Source organism: Echiichthys vipera, assembly GCF_963691815.1.
Source record: "Echiichthys vipera genome assembly, chromosome: 12".
Taxonomy (NCBI): domain Eukaryota; kingdom Metazoa; phylum Chordata; class Actinopteri; order Perciformes; family Trachinidae; genus Echiichthys; species Echiichthys vipera.
Genome location: NC_139837.1, coordinates 20636607 through 20652853, shown reverse-complemented (window position 1 = coordinate 20652853; position 16247 = coordinate 20636607). Strand labels below are relative to the sequence as shown.

The 16247-nt window shown below is 40.9% G+C and overlaps 2 protein-coding genes across 2 annotated transcripts in view; both read right to left on the bottom strand.

Annotated features, from left to right (window-relative positions):
* Positions 1-10787, bottom strand: part of pcnx1 (pecanex 1) — a 34440-nt gene extending 23653 nt beyond the window's left edge. The window contains exons 1-6 of the mRNA XM_083924660.1: positions 10519-10787; positions 8730-8944; positions 5832-5937; positions 4283-4319; positions 3367-3432; positions 1529-3268 (exon numbers count right to left, since the gene is read on the bottom strand). Of these exons, the coding sequence (XP_083780786.1) occupies positions 1529-3268; positions 3367-3432; positions 4283-4319; positions 5832-5937; positions 8730-8944; positions 10519-10671 (2317 nt within the window). The 5' untranslated portion in view covers positions 10672-10787. The remainder of the gene's footprint in view (positions 1-1528; positions 3269-3366; positions 3433-4282; positions 4320-5831; positions 5938-8729; positions 8945-10518) is intronic.
* A 2056-nt stretch (positions 10788-12843) lies between these two features.
* med6 (mediator complex subunit 6) lies at positions 12844-16210 on the bottom strand. The gene is made up of 8 exons (XM_083923740.1): positions 16182-16210; positions 15154-15313; positions 14795-14886; positions 14575-14657; positions 14350-14458; positions 14009-14124; positions 13843-13870; positions 12844-13554 (listed from the first exon to the last, which is right to left on the bottom strand). The coding sequence occupies exons 1-8, from the start codon at positions 16201-16203 to the stop codon at positions 13424-13426; spliced, it is 741 nt and encodes a 246-aa protein (XP_083779866.1). The 5' UTR covers positions 16204-16210; the 3' UTR covers positions 12844-13423.
* Between the last annotated feature and the right edge of the window lie 37 nt (positions 16211-16247).

Sequence of the window (16247 nt, the reverse complement as noted above, 5' to 3'; positions counted from 1 at the left end):
TAATTCATTTTTACACAGGGGCTTTTTAGTGCTACAGATGTACTTGGTCTTGTATGACCAGTAGCGGTGGCTAATGTTAGCAAACTTTAAATAGATATTGCTGTATAACTGCTGAGTCAGTCTGTTGACTTATTAACTTCTCTCGACTTGAGCTTCCATCATGCTACATTCTAGCACTTAGCATTGTACTGTTATTGTGACTCGTGGCCACAGTAGCTGGTGTTCAGAAAAGTGAAATAGTCTTAGTTTTAAGGGCAGTATCACTGAATCATCCACAGCTAATGGAACAGAGGGAAGGCAGAAGATTTTCTCATTTTATGCTTTCAATAAAACCATTAAATGTTAATTTGTGAAAAACACAGGGCAGCAGTAGCACAAATAGAGAAAACTTACACTTCAACACAAGCTAAAGTTAGCTAACTCTAGCTAAATTTAGCTTGCTGTAACAAATTAACTCTTCAGCATGCCATACACATTTTTTCAGTCAAGCGAATTCCCACCAACAACGGATCACTTTAAGTCCAGTCAAAGAACACTACACTATGGTAGTTTCTGATGCAGGTGAATGCCCCTACACTGTATATGAAACTGCCTGTGACCGTGATGGCTTTGAGTCATGTTAATACAAATCCAGAGGAATCAAACAACAATACTAAAATCTTTCCAGCATGCCCAGGCATATCCTGCCTCTCGTAACTGTATTTCCCAGGAGGTGCGCGCACTAGAAAGCTGAGAAACAATCAACGACAACTTCAGGAAAAATGTCCACAACAAACAGAAGCCAAAAGAACAAGAACCGAGAGAGGAAGAAAGTGGGGGAGGGAGTGCCTGTGGGGCTCATGTGTATCACATTAATAAGAGCTGCTGTTTGTCTAACCTCAGCACAAAGCACACACTGTGCCGTCATGCTAATAGTGATCCACACAAGGAACACTATGGTTGGGTCAGAATTGTCACTCCATGGAAACTCACCATGGTGACACTGAATGAGCAAGGCAGACTACATTTCTTACAAACACACACGCACACATGCACGCACGCACGCACACAGGCAATAATGAAGCAAGCCAAATGTCTGAAGGACTACACCCAAAACAGTCTCAGTTGTGTCAGTTCTATCCTTATACTCCTGCTAAAAGACCAGAAAGCAGCTATCAAGTAAAGTGAGCATGATATATAGTTTTCAGTTAAAGTATGTTCAATACACAAGCATCATTCAGTTGCCACTTAAACAATCTAAATCTGCCAAGCAAGAAAAAAATAACAAAAGCAGACTGATAGTAGTAACTATATTCAGTCTGGAACCATTTCAGTATCATACACTTCTGCTGGTAATTCACAAAAAAGAGTGCATGTCTAAACAAGTGATGTAATCAGCCTTGTTAATTGTGGACAAGGTTAAACACAACATTTCTTGTGATGCATTTTCAGAGACAGCATAAAATATGGACTAGTCATCAAACACTTGTAGTAAACCAGACTGAATGCAATGTGTACAGTGTGTTGGAGCGCTGTGTGTGGTACATACCCCGCAGGGAAGCAGCAGTGGCATCCTGAGGCTCAGTGAAAGCTGCCTGATTGGGCAGACTGTTTCTGGAGCGTGTCACTGACTCCAGCTGGGAGGCCCGACCCAGCAGGGATGCCGCATCCAGGACTTCCCCTTCTTTGGCTTCCAGGTCCGACTTAGAGGTGGTGAGGGGCCGGGGCCCAGCTGGAGCTCCGAGGCGGCTGGGATCGTTAAGGCAGGCAGCTGTACCACTGTCCAAACTCAACACTCTGGCATGTGTTTTGGCACTGCCGGTGCTGGGGGTACGACGGGAGGTGCGCCGCTTCCCTTCGGTTCGCACTCCTGCCTCAGATCCTGCTGCAGCTTTTATTGTGGAGGAGGAGGAGGCTGCATTGGCTGCAGTGTGCTTGGCTTTCAGGGCCCTGTAGCAGCCCTCTGGTGAGTGGCAGGAGCGGGAAGTGACGCTAGATGAGCTGTCTGTGCTTAGGTGGTGGGTGGAGTGGAGACTGGAGGCACAACTGAGTTCACTCTGATCGCTGGAGTCCTCCTCTCCACCCCCAGTAAACACAGTACTACAAGGTTTGGCCATACCACGCAAAGACATGTAGTCCCGGTGACGACTGGCATCAAAGCTGCTTGCCCTTTTCTTGCCAGTCCGCCGGCGTCCACTACGCCCTGTTGACAGAGAGGAAGTCCTCTGAACATTGTTGGCTGACTTTGGTTGACTGTCTTCTTTCACCTGCTCCTGCTCGGTGGCAGCTACACCTGTTGAGCCATCAGCATTGGTCCTGATGCCAGGCTCTTCCTGGCACCTGCCAGGTTCTACCAGCTCTTGGGTTGCAGAAGATGGTGTGTCAGCAGGTTGTTTAGCAGTCAGTTCATTGGCATGAGGGTTTTTATTGGCCTCCCTGGAGGGAAGGTTACTCAGACCTCGAGAGTTAATACTGCCAAGGCTAGAAGTCCTGCCGTCTGCAGGTGCAGATACGGCATCTCCTCTATCCCGTACACGCTCATCCCCTGAAAGTGAGAGCAGACTCTCCACATGTGTAGAGCTGGTCTGTTCACTGTGAAAGCTGCTGATGGTGCTGTTGGTGTCCCTGTCTGTGCCACTGCAGTAGCTCTCAGTGGAGCCACTACTGCGAGTACTCAAGCTCCTCAGGCTATCAGCACTGCGTTCCCCACCCTGGGACTTTCCTCCTCCACCAGAGCCTTTCCCACCACCACCACCACCACCGACCTCCACCTGGTACAGTCCTGAGCTACCCTCCCCTGCCTCCCTGGAGACTGAGCGGGCCACTCTGCGTGGTTCTTTGTGCCTATAACACTCTATTCCCGAGGTGGAGGGCAAAGCTTGGTCTTGCTGGTACATCCGCTCGGCCCCTTCTCTGCCACACACCCCTGGCCTGTGTGGTCTGGCGGTCTCCAGTTCACACACAGGGTCAAGGCCGCCTCTCCTGGGTGGAGGGTACAGTGCAAAGTCTGGTAGACATGGGTCAGGGAACGCAGAGCCCGCTGAGCTAGAAGTCCGAGGCAGGCCCCGAGAACGGAGCTCCTTCCTATAGGTCTGAGATTGCATGGATGCATTAGTGGCCACCTCTGTGTCACAGGAGGAGTGTGACAGGCTGAAGTGGTAAGCAGCAGAATTACAGAGATCAGCAGGCTCCCTGGACAGTTCTGAAGGACACAAAGAGGTTGACGGCTGCAAGGATGCGAAGGAGTCATTGGGAACAAGGCAGTACATCTTTGCATCTGATAGCAGATCTAAATGGACACAAAAATAAAAACATTAAGGACGACGTTGAGATGTCACAGCCAGTAACATGAGAAAGCTTTTTGTTTGTTTGTGTTCATATGTTTACCGTGATCATGGCTGCAACTTTCAACAAGAGTCAAGCTGATGTCATCTGAAGTCTTTCCTACATCTCCTGCGAAGATAGGAAGAAAGCAATTAAGAGATGACATGTTAATCAATTATTAATACATTCACCACTACAAACCCTAGGAGCACACACACACATAACCAGCATCTGCAAAGGAAAAATAAATAGATACTCCTGCCTTCGTCTCAGAGTCACTACTTCTGAGAGGTGCCCCAAGTTATCTAAATTGGAACATCCAAATAGCATGAGCTCGTCTGAATAAAGTCATGAATGCCCTGATGCAGTTTTGAACAAAGATGGAACTGTTCTCTGCAACCACTGTTCCTAAATCCTAGAAGTCTCACTCGGTGACACTTCCTGGGAGTTTGTGATGGACAGTCTGAGTGGATGGAATCCTTGAAGGGACAGAGATTAAAAAGATAAACCCCAGCAGAGTCCTTGTCCCACTTCAGACCATTTCCTGTCATCACAAACTTGCCAGCTAATTAGAATGGCATCGAACAGACTCGCTGAATTATTCAGACGCCACAGACGCAGCACTCTAACACTCAGTACAATGGACCCAAAAGCAAAGCTACAAGTTTTTCTTCTTTTCAGAGTTTCTGCAGAATGACTCCAATGCTGGGTTTTACAGTGTATTACTTTTTCAGACTCAGCAGCTGCCTCATCTTGGTGTGACTGTTGAGGTCAGGGTAATGCCGAGTCAGACTACATCTCCTTGGCAGCGGGGTTGATCAAGGTCAGGAGATGTTGTGATCCCGTAGAACAGGAAGTGCATTACAGGGTCACAAACAAGATTGTAAAAACCAGAAACTGAAGAGTAATGCGCTTGTAGCATGTAGAACAAGGATTTGACAAATGATATAAGTAAACATGACAAAGTAGACATAGTTACCTTTGGCTACTGTTGCTCTTCCATGGGTGGACGCGATCTGAAATTTGATTAAAAAGGTAAGTCAAGCTTTTTGTCTTTTGAAAAAAGATCATCAGGATATCAAAAGCAACTTCTTGGAGTAAAATGTTCACAAACTGACAAGGCGAGTTATCAGAGAGCACAATATCCAAAAGAGACGCTGTTTGTGTATTACAAACAGCCGGCGTCTTTTCACCGTGTCATCACAGAGGAAAGTTTTGGCTTCTCTTCCAACTCGGTACACAGCAGCTGAGCAGAACATGCCGCTGATTAGCGACTCAAGGACACACAGTACAGAGGCGTAGAGCAGAGCACCCATGGGGGATTCAGAGGTTAAATATATCTCTCAGAATAAAACAGCTAAATAACTTTGAATATTTAAGGAGATATCAGCTGACAGCAGGCTATGTGAGGATCACACCTAATGAAAAGATCCCTCTACACAAACAGCTCATTCCTCTAATCCAGCAATAACAAAAGTACATTTGAAACTTTTACTCCTAAAGTTTGTCTTAGTAGTTTGTGCACCTTAGATGGGTTACAGTAACCAAACTACATATTACACTAAAATGGGAGGAGGTTTGAAGGCTGTCTGAAGGCTGTCAGGACTCAGCAGATGAGGCTTGGTTGTGGGAAGATTAAAGATTATTTCCTGTAACGTGTAGAAGCAGTTTACTGTTGATTTATCAGATTTATAGAGCTCTTTTGAGAATAAACTGGTGATTTCAACAAGTGAAGGATATGGGCGATTCAGGTGAAGTTCAGTTTGAAACAGTTTTATTCAAAAGCATGCAAACAGTATATCACCACATTAACACTCTGTTTCCATTAAAACAAGACACAAGAATCCAGAATGTTTCAATAACAATACTAATGAGCCGATATTTGGAGCCGATTCTACTTTTTTCCCCTCAATTTACATCATAAAAATTACCCATATGATGATAACAAATGTTCCGATCAATTTATAAAAAAGGAACGTGATTTAAAAAAAGGAACATTTATTGAACTTAAAAAAGGTGTCTCCATCAACACAGAGCTGCCTGTTGACGCCTGTCTGTAAATAATGCCTGGAAAAACATTTCGACGAACGCAGCAGCTCACATCAGCCGATAGCGATACACCTAAAAAATGCAAATATCGGCCGATGTATTGGTCGGCCGATGTATTGGTCTATCACTAATCTCAACGATATATATCATGTTATAGCATGCTTTCTGGTAATTCAAGAAATTATTTTATTATTTTATTAAGAACTTACACGCAAAATGAACATATAGTGCCAGGATTAGGACATAAAGCGGCATCCAAATAACATATACATAGCCGTAACACAGTTTGGCTGCCGGTTTTTCAACATAGCAAGAGAAATTATTACAAAAACATATACAATTGACATTTTACTATTGTTTTGATATTTTATATTAATGTATACTGTAATTGCCTTCTCTTAAGAAGAAGGGGGAAGAGGTGTGTCTTATATTCAGCCCCGTATGGCATGCAGTCTACATCAGAACAGTGCTCGGCTTACCTGCTGGTTAGTCTCCAACCCAATATAAGAGTTCCTGGAGCTGCAGTCCACTGGTGGAGTCTCTTGTCTGATGAAGTCTGCCATCTCAATACCCCCTCCAGGGTCCCTGTTTAGACACACAAACACATGCATACACCTGTATTACCAGCACAGACAGTGCACTCCCTCCTTTACATCTGAATGGATGGTACAGAGTGAAACGTGCCGTTCATCTTGTTCAGATGATGCACTGCTGACTGTTATATTCAATTTCCTTTCAGTCAGTACACCTGACTTAATTCAGGACAAAATCATGTGACTTTATTAAACAGGCCTGTATCTCATACCTTTTATATGGGTTTTGAAAATCAACTGAAAGAGCAAAAACAGATGAAAGCATCCATGTAGATTTTCTCCAGGTCTATATTTAGCCCGGACGTGCTTGTTTAACCAACTGGTATGTCGAAACAAACAGCTTGCCAGACGGATTGTCTATAAATCATTTCCATATGCCAAAAATGTTTCATAGCGGGTCAAACCACAACACAAACACTCAAAGTAACTACAACTATATAGTGGATGAGCGGAGATCGGAAAAAAACAAACCAGTGAGGGGAAAATGAGTGGGTGGTGTTGCAAAAACACCTTCATCGACTCCAGCTCGGCTCGTCTGCTCTACTGTAAACTCAAATAACCTGGAATGTAACTCCAGATGTGTGGGCAAAGCTGAGACTGCAACTGCCCCTGTGGTCGAGAGCGCTCATTCTTCTCGCTGCCTTTCCCCTCTCTCAGCGTCCTGCTAAGCACTCCCTCTGGAATGTGAATATGAGTCACTTCTTCAGAGTCATGAGCAGTAAAACGCTGAAACTTCACTGGCTTTTGTTCCTTCTGAATGAGAGCTTAACCTTTTCATTAAAAAAAAAGACTGAAACTTTGCATCCAGAGTTGATGTAATGTGTTATTTTGTACTTTTTAATATGTCACAGTACTTGTTATTTAATAGTAACTGATGACATGAGCTATGTTAATGACTTTTTCTACTTGTGTGATTCACTGTTGGTCGTTAATGTTATTGCTCAACCATGCTAAACATAACCCGTATGCTAAATGAGCTCATTAATGTGGGTTGCATATTGAAGTGCTTTGAGGATATTCAGTGGTTTTACAGATATTCATTTATGCAGTAATATGCTCCAAAATCTAGTTGGATCACAGTGTGACTGTGGCTCAGGAAGTAGAGCGGTCATCCACCAAATTGCTCCCGATCTTGCCGATGTCGATTCTACTTATCGGTCCGGTTTGTTATCGATTCCCTTATTGAGTCTTGATCATTTTCTGTGTGGAGAAAAAGTCAGCCTATAGGTTTTATCAGCATCAACACAACCTTTTTCTTATGCGAGTCTGAAAACAGTTTTAGTTATTCAGTTTTATTCAGGTTTTCCAAAGAAATAAAAATTGACTGAGCCTGCCTGTGTAGCGTCAAAGCTATTATATGTTACTATACACTTTCAACACATGAGTCATTGCTTTGCAGTGCACGACTGTCAGAAAACATGCCGACATTGATAAAGAGAATCGATACGCTCGGAGGCAAACGATTCCAGGTCTGATTGAAAGATGTTACCGGATGTCAACTAGAACCTGTTTTCCATTCCCATCAGTGTGTGAATGTGTATCTGATGAGCAGGTGGCAGCGTATGCCGTAGCCTCGGCCACCAGTGTATGAATGTGTGCGTAAATGGGGTGACTGTAGTGTAAATTGCATGGTCGTTAAGACTAGAAAAATGCTATATAGATGCAGTCCATTTACCATCATCGCCCTATACAAAAGGAGCCTGTGGCATAAGAGGTTCTACTATGTAATTTTATGAACCAATTTTAATATGTCTATAAACACACACTGAGATATAAGACACCACTCTAACAATGCGTGCATCATGGCATCAGAGCAGAACATAAAAACGTGAGAATATCTAGTAGCGCTCTGGAGAGATGTTTCTGTGAGTGGGCCCTGACATAAAAGTGGATGCCAACTGTTTCCCACTACAGTACATCACTGGTGGCTGTAATGTACCAAGGAACACAGCAATGCACCAGCAGCATTGACTACTACCAAGTTAACACAAATGCAAAAAAATGCAGGTTTTAAAAAAAATCTAAACAAAAACACTGCTTTGAAGAGGGGAAATGCATTTATCATTAATAAATCCACACATTTTTTAGGCATCAAGGATACAAACCCTGGTGTCTTGGTGAGTAGCAGGGAATGTTGAAAGAAACTTTGTTTACAAGAAAACTCTGAACTAAAAGAGGAGACCTGCTCTCGGTGTCATTGAGATGCATTTTAAAACAAAGCTCAACAACACACTTGCGTGGTGTGGTCAAATTAAATTAAAAAAAAATTGTAAAAAGTTCAACAAGCAAATAACTGATTACTTTCAAAGTAAAATTTCCCAGGGTGCCCTGGTGGTTTGGCGTGCATCATCTGATAATTTTAATCCAGTCAGCTGTTGGGTTTTATACCTCTCTGTTTCTGCAGGTGTCTGAACTAAATGAAGGTAAAGTAGCTGCTGCCCCAGCTGGGCTCAATTTGCCCTATCTGGAAGCCTTTAAAACGATATATTGATTGTCCTTACGGCAGCCTGTGTCTTTTCATGACTTCAGGACTAGACCTTTGACCTCACCTCTGATGGAAAACTCTAGATCACTTAACCTTTATATGACACCACCAGTTCCATGTGGCTCGTCGCCCTCACTGACCAGGAAGGGTGACGTGGTCTAGCTAACACACAATAGGCCTCCTCCCACTACACAGCCTTTACTGTGTCTGCCTCATCTCATCATACTCCTGGCAGCGTCTTTGACCTACATCTCCAGATATCACATTCACCGTTGAGGCTGAGTAAGACGTGATCTTACCCTGGGCCGTTGCTGTCTTCCCGACGGGTGACACCGCCATCATTCGCCCCCTCAGTGCCCCCTCTGCTGCCCTGACTCTCCTTGGCCTGGTGCTCCACCACCTCCCCCTCATCCAGGGCATGGTGGAGGCGGAAATTCACCGTCTTCAGCAGCAGGAACATGGCAGCAATAACACCACAGTAGATTCCCACTATTCCCATGGTTGGTTGCAGGGCCTGGGATTAGAAAAAGAAGCAGATGTTAATTTATTTAGGGTATCTGATATTGTAGGGGGAAACATGATGATGCTAACTTTATATTTTCTTTCTTTGTTTGTCTCAGGGTCCAAGCTGTAATAACATGTAATGGTCCGAGACTATTTTGCTCTTCTTGAGAATAAAAAAAAAGGGTCAATTTCTTTTTATAAAAGCTCTTATTGATTTTAACTGACGTTTTTTCCCCCAAAGCGACAATGAGACATCAGGTGGGCGGTTTAATATTGTCTTTCTGTAGGACATTTGCTCATGAGGACTGACAAGATTCAAACATGTGAACTGCAACCAACTATTGCATCCAAGTTAGTTCCTCTAAACACAGCTGAAAGACATATTTAATGCACTATTATGGTTTAAAAACTACTGCATCCAATTATCTGTCTCATGTCATTTTAATTGTGAAGCTGCCGAGGACGGAGGCTATGACCAAGCACCTGTATGTTTACCACATGGGGGGCTGAGCTCCACCTTCTGCGGCTCTGTTGTCCTTGAGATATCCCGCTGCTGCATCTGTTTGCAGTTATTACAAACAGCAGCAGCAGCAGCAGCACCACCACCACTCACAACCTGTGGCTCAATATAAACCACAGCGCTGACCGGCCTATTTCCACTCCAGGAATAGCACAGAAACCACATTTGAAACATCAGCTTCCCAACATAGAAGTTAGCAGTCGTTTCCTGACATGGGGGGTACATTTATAGATATGTGTTAGAAGAACACAATGATTCACTGACACTTCAACTTGTTCTGTAAACCTGGATCTGAATCATTTGAGCGCTAATAACATGCATAAGTAGACTGTAACTTCTACTGAAGTCGTCAAAGCCAGTTTAGAGGGCGGGCTGCCACACAGCTAAAGTAAACACAAAGCAGTGCATTTAAAAACAAAGACACCTGGTGGCAAATGAACAGAGCAAACAGCAGCCAGTCGAGTCTGTTTTCTTGGACATTAAAGTCGCCAGATTACTGTTTGCATCCTTGTCAGCTGTGCTCTTGCAGTCACAGCTGGTAGCTTCTGAAAAACTGGTGATACCGCAAATCACTACAGACAGGAGGAAAACAACTAGATACAATAAAGGGGGATGGGGGAATTAAATTCACCGATTACAGCCCGGTACGACAGTAAACCGACCCTTAATACCCTAACGGTTCTTAACTGCCATCGCTGTGTTAAAACAAGAATTTAAACAAAAGAGCATTCTGGTCCTATCTATTTGGTGGGTGGTAACACTTGAAGGGGGCAGCCGTTTAAAGGATTATTTTGTCTTGTTTTGTCATCTACATGAGGTCTATCTGTGTGTAATTCCGACACTCGTACGGTTTTATTAAATATTTTCAGTGTGGTGAAAATATTCCGTGACGTTTGGTTAGTTTTACATTGTACACATTGTATCCGCTTCCAGATAATAGACCGAGACCGACCGTTACTATCCTGTGGCGGTGAACCTAACGGACACTTTGGTTTGGTAACTTGGCAACAGTCAAGACATAATAAAGGGATAATAAAGGGGTTTTAAAGAATAAAAAGGCTCACCATGTAAAGTGTGAAGGGGAAACATAGTAGAAACAGCCAGATGTAGAGATGGAAAGCGTTGACGAATGTGTTTTGATCGGGGTCGTAGTACCATCCGCCAGTGACTGAAGCCCAGACCCCCTGCCTCAGGATCTGGAGAGTCTGCGACCCCATGTTTTGGTTTTATCCCCCTCCGACGACGAGTCCGAGCAGGAACCGACCGACGGAACAACCGGGACCGGGGTGACACGCTGGCTTTCAGTCGTCGTTGAACATGACAAACGGTGTTTTCAGACACTTGGCCTGAGAACCCCCTCTGCAGCCATCTTTCTGTGCTGCCAGACCCGCCAGCTGGGGCACTGTTGTTCAGTCCTCCACAGAGGAGGCTCCTATCCCACCACGCCCTGCGAGACGCTTCTTCTTCGTGGCATTCGTTCAGAGCAGCCATGGAAGCATTTATTTATTATTATTATCATTATTATTTTTAGATATGGCAACAGTTGCAATCAAACAAAGACATTTTGTTATGCGGGATTAAAAATGGATGTGCTTGAACAGAAGTACAATATCAACAGAAAGGAAAAAAAAACAAATGAAATAAATAATTGTACATAAAATGGGGAAATACTGTTTAATTTCAGTTAATTGAAACAGTAGGACTCTCAAAAAAATTATTTATTATAATTTGTTAATGAATATATGTACATGTATGTCTATATGTATGTGTATATTTCTCTATTTTGTAATTTATTTTTTCAGATTTTCAAGATATTCTTTTTTTCTTACTTTCTTGTTTTTCAATTTTACAGTTATTTGCAATGTACTGATCTGTAAAACCTATTTCTGAAAACCAATGAACATTATATGTATGTATATGTATATATAAATATATATATATATATATATATATATATATACGTATATATATATATATATATATAAATACGAATATACATATATACATATATACGTATAAATACTACTTTGCTTATATGTGTATATATATATATATACATACATATATATATATATATATATATATATATGTGTGTATAGTAGAGTTGGGAAGTGTTTTAGAACATCATACAATTTTGTGCTTTTCTTCCAATTTCCGATTTTAAGGACGTTACGTATATTTTAAAATATTAATTTAAGAAAAAAATAAAATTGGGGAATGATTTCAGTATTCTATTTTTGTTTATGAAAAAATGTACAAAGACAGTAAAACATTAAAAAAAAATAGGAATGAAGAATAACAAAATCATTGCTCAATGACTCAATGCTGTGATGATGGCAGACAGCACAAATTCTTGAAAACAAATTAACCATTCTGCAATTAGGAGCTCGGACCAAATGTGACAAAATGGCGACACCTGTTGGTCATACCCCTCAATTGTAAATGTTTCCGCTCTGCTCAATTTATATATTATAAGCTTAGAAAATAAGGAGAAAAACCATCAACAGAGAAAAAACCCAGAGTGTAAAGTTAAAATGTTTTATATAATATATAGTTTTATATAATTCTTTAAACTGGGATTATTGAAGTATCTCTGATTCTGAAGTATAAAAAGTACAAGACTCTTGCAGGAAATTTCCCTCTCATATAGTCTTTAGACTATTAATGCATCAACAAGCAGCATTTATTGCTTTAGGTTGATGTAGATGTGGAGCTAGTTTTAAATAAAGTATTCACATACTTTTATTCAGTTGTGATGGGTTTTTTGTACCTTTCTTATCTCTGCTTTTTTTTTGTGAAATAATATCTTTTCTGTAAGGTTACGGGGGAAAGTCTCTTTGGTGAATCTACTGCCAACAACTAATAGACATCTGAGACGTTAAAAGGGGCAACAACTACCCACAGTTGGTCGTTAAAGCTTTGTGTTTAATAAGCTTCTCATTTGCTTTTCAATGCCAAAAGTGAATCTGTAAATTAACCAGTAATTTCAGCTAAAATTACTGGTATTACTGGTATATTGTAAAAATATACAATAGTTTCCTCAGAAATGTTGTGAAGTAAAACATAAAAATAAAATGAAATTACTCAGGTAAAGCACAAGTTCATCTAGAGTGTGTTTAAATTACTGAGTTACTTTCCATCACTGAAGACCGGCATGTTTGATTATTGTATTATCCTGTATACGTGTGGGTCGTCATGCCAGAGCCGTCGGCAGCAGAGGAGTATATTGAGTGCCTTACTCTTTGCATTTTTAGAGATGTTTTTTTTGTTAAAACGAACACTCCAGGTACATGAAAATATAACTTTTCATTAAAATGAACACCATATCTAACATATTGAAGAAACTCTGATAAAGCAAGACTCGAGGCTATTAAATCAAACACATCATGAAACAGTAACTGATACATTTTAATACAAAAACAAAAAAGGTATTCCTTAAAACAAACTGACAAAAGTATTTATAATTAAAGAGAGGTGCTCAAGTCAGGAAGCCTTTTGCTTTTCAAATGAGATGATGCATTATGACACATCATCCTTAAAGCACACTAGGAATTACACTGTCCTCTGAAGTCACTACAACACAAATATTATGCTGATGTCAGCAGTGAACCGACACTGGTGCTGATGTCAGCTTATCATAAAAAAAAACTCATCCTTAGTGAATACTGCTAAATGCCTGCTGACATCAAGCAGTTCACCCTACTGCTTCCTGAGATGTCCATGATGCCAAACTCATCACATGAACAAGAATAAGGTTACGGTGTAAAAGACATCTCCTAACACTGAGACAAGCAACTGACACTGTGCCGGTTCATTCTTTGCCTGGTGTAAACAGACCAAATGAGCAGAGGCAGACGATATTGCAAATTCCAAAAGGTAATAAAGTCCCACGGTGTATCTTTCGGCCAAGTGCTGCAGGACTTTTACGCTTCCTTGCTCCATCTTCCCAGAGTGCGAGACGAATGACTGTCACTGAAGTCTTGCTCTCTTCTCAGGAGGCGGTTTGCTCGGCGGAGCTGGGGCGGAGGACTTTGTGGCCGGCTCCCTTTCCTCTTGTTTTACAGCTTCTGTGGGGGGTTCAGGTTCTTTCTTCACCTCAACTGCAACACAAACAAATGCAATAAGAGGGAAAACTTGAGGATTTTGTGGATACTTGGCTAAAATCTTCACATCATCAAAATCTAAACATCTACTTTAAAATGCACAAGCAAAATCTAAAATTCCTCACTGTAAAGAAATTATACCCAAGGTTTAGTCTAATAATAATGGCAGAATGTGAAGCAGTGCACATTTGCTACACTTCCCATGTTGAGCCCTGATGTGCAAATACTGATACTATTTATTATATGCAAGGGTCTGAATATAATGTAACTATTTCAAGATCTTACCTGGAATAGGCTTCTCACCAGGCTTAGGCTGAAATTACAGAAAGAGAAACAGTATTGCTCGGATGCAATCGCATTAGCATTAAATACTTTTTATTATAGGAAATGTCAGATGAAAAAAGGTGAATATTTAACATCAATAACAGTTTTGAGTAAGTGTAACAAGTACCTGGTAGAATGTTGGTGGAAACTTTGACCTTAGGTCCAAAAGGAGTGTGTCTACACGGTGCCTCTGAAACAGTGAACTCGGTTCCTCTTTCTTCTTAGACTTGGGTTTGGTCTTTTCTGTAAAAAAAAAAAAAAAAAAAAAAAGAGTTAATCAGCATTCACCATCATGTTAAACTTAAACTTACTCTTACAAACATTCTGGGATTGCAAGGCTCCATGGCTGTTTCTTGTGGTCTTCACTATGTGTTGTTTTTAATATACGTATGTGACAGGAACTATCCCACTGTTAACAAAAACCTAAATGTTTACACTGTAAATTTAGATGAACTGACAAAACCTAACCTCTCTCCTCCTGGTCCTTGAAGTGCCACCAGTATCCTTTGGATGGGTGATAGCGGCAGTATGACATGGCCTCATCAAAGGCAGACTGGATTCCATGGACAGCAGAAAGCTAAAAAAGATGTGCTTTATGTCACATGCTTTATGTGTTATCAAAATCTACCTTCAACAGATTTTATGATAGTCAGTTACAAGGGTATGTTTTAGGATCATACTATACATTCTCACCGCTCTGGAGCTGATAACTGTTCCCAGGTCTGGGGCCTGATACACCACTCCTACTATGATGTAGTAGTCAGCCAAGGGAATCACTGCAGGATTATCATATACAGTACAAGTTGCAATACTATCCTCACACGTCAATTTTGTCTTAATCAAACAGAAATGTACGTGCTTTTTGTATGCTAACTGACCAGTATCAGCAGCAATCACACGCCACACTGCTCACCTTGCGTTGGTGACTGCCGCTGTTGTTTCCGGATAATATAAAGAATGGGCTCCTGAGCATGAAGAAGAATGTACTCCACTCCAACCATCTGACTGAAAATAAGACAGAAACAAGGTTTGCTTCTAGTTTTGCAAATGTCACTCAGCACTATAACTTGCAGCTCTGTAATTAAAAATATGTTTCTTTATAGCTTCTATATCTATGTGTTCTATTAGGTTTTGTTTAAGTTCCATGTGTTCATTCACTACCATGAATCATACAGTGACCTTAGTTTAATGTGATACTTAATTTCTTTATTTGTATTTATACGCAACTATTTTCCAAATAATACCTAATTGCACTGTGTAAGATAAACTTACTTCAAATGTTCCAGAGTGAGCCGCTGCATCTTCACTACCTCATTATTACAGGTTCTGTCATAGAAGGGGTTACTTCTCTCAGAGAAGTAGTCCAATACATTTCCAGGGTTAAGAATCGGTACCCAGCCGCTGTCCACCCAGGAAATCCCAAGAAGGTTGTCTGAAAATTGAATTAAAGAGTTTACCAACACTAAATTGAGTTGTCATCATCACAACCTGATGATATAATGTCCAGCTTTGTTTTCAGAAATGTAATTAACAAAAAAAAAAAAACTGTGTCATCAGTGCTGCAAGACCTGAATAAAAATCTCAGAATAACTAAATCACTAATATATGGTTAGACCTCTTCAGCCTCTTTTGATATAGGGGTGGGTGTTCAGTTTATAAGAGCTTTTTTGTTTGTGATTATTTGTGTGTATATTGCATATGACAAAATCCAGTCATATCTTGCTTTGCATTTATGTTTTCAAATGTCTTGCCTTTGTTGTTGAGTTAAATTAGTCCTGTTATATACCAGCATAAAGTTAAAAATAGAATGTGCTTTTGCTTTGTCTGTCAAAGCAAACTTTTGTTTTTAAAAGGTGCTAAATAATGAAGTGGTTATTATTATTATTGTTATTATTTATGGCAGTTTTAAATGGTAACGTTAGTTAGAGCTGTCATGAACGTAATGTTAACTGAATCGGACGTTTGATTAACATTACTCAAAACCTCCTCTACCAACACCATTGTTGGAATTTATATAGGACGTATAGTTAATAATTCGTTGCTTTATTGGGTAGTCTCGTCTGCATTAGCTAGGTTAGCCAACATGCTAATAAAAGCGGAGGATATGCTAATCGTTGCTAACATTAGCTTCTAGCACAGTTACAAATATAACGTTATGTTGAAGCCGTCAACTACAAATCTACACACAACTTTATCTCAAGGGTCTCAGTTGTATATTACATATTACTAAAGCGAAAACAAAAACCAAGCAGACGTGGAAATTACTTTATAACAAATAATAAAGCATCGATGTTAGTTACCTCTGAAATCCACCGCCGCCATGATGTAAACAAACTGTCTCACAAAGAAGACGTTATCAGTGTGCT

What these genes read in the sequence shown, in the direction of transcription:
- med6 (XM_083923740.1), bottom strand. Translation starts at nt 16,203, where the DNA reads ATGGCGGCGGTGGATTTCAGAG. An exon ending in GGCGGCGGTGGATTTCAGAG is followed by an intron (nt 15,314 to 16,181) that starts GTAACTAACATC and finishes TTCAATTTTCAG; the next exon opens with ACAACCTTCTTGGGATTTCC. An exon ending in TTCCACCAACATTCTACCAG is followed by an intron (nt 13,871 to 14,008) that starts GTACTTGTTACA and finishes CTGTAATTTCAG; the next exon opens with CCTAAGCCTGGTGAGAAGCC.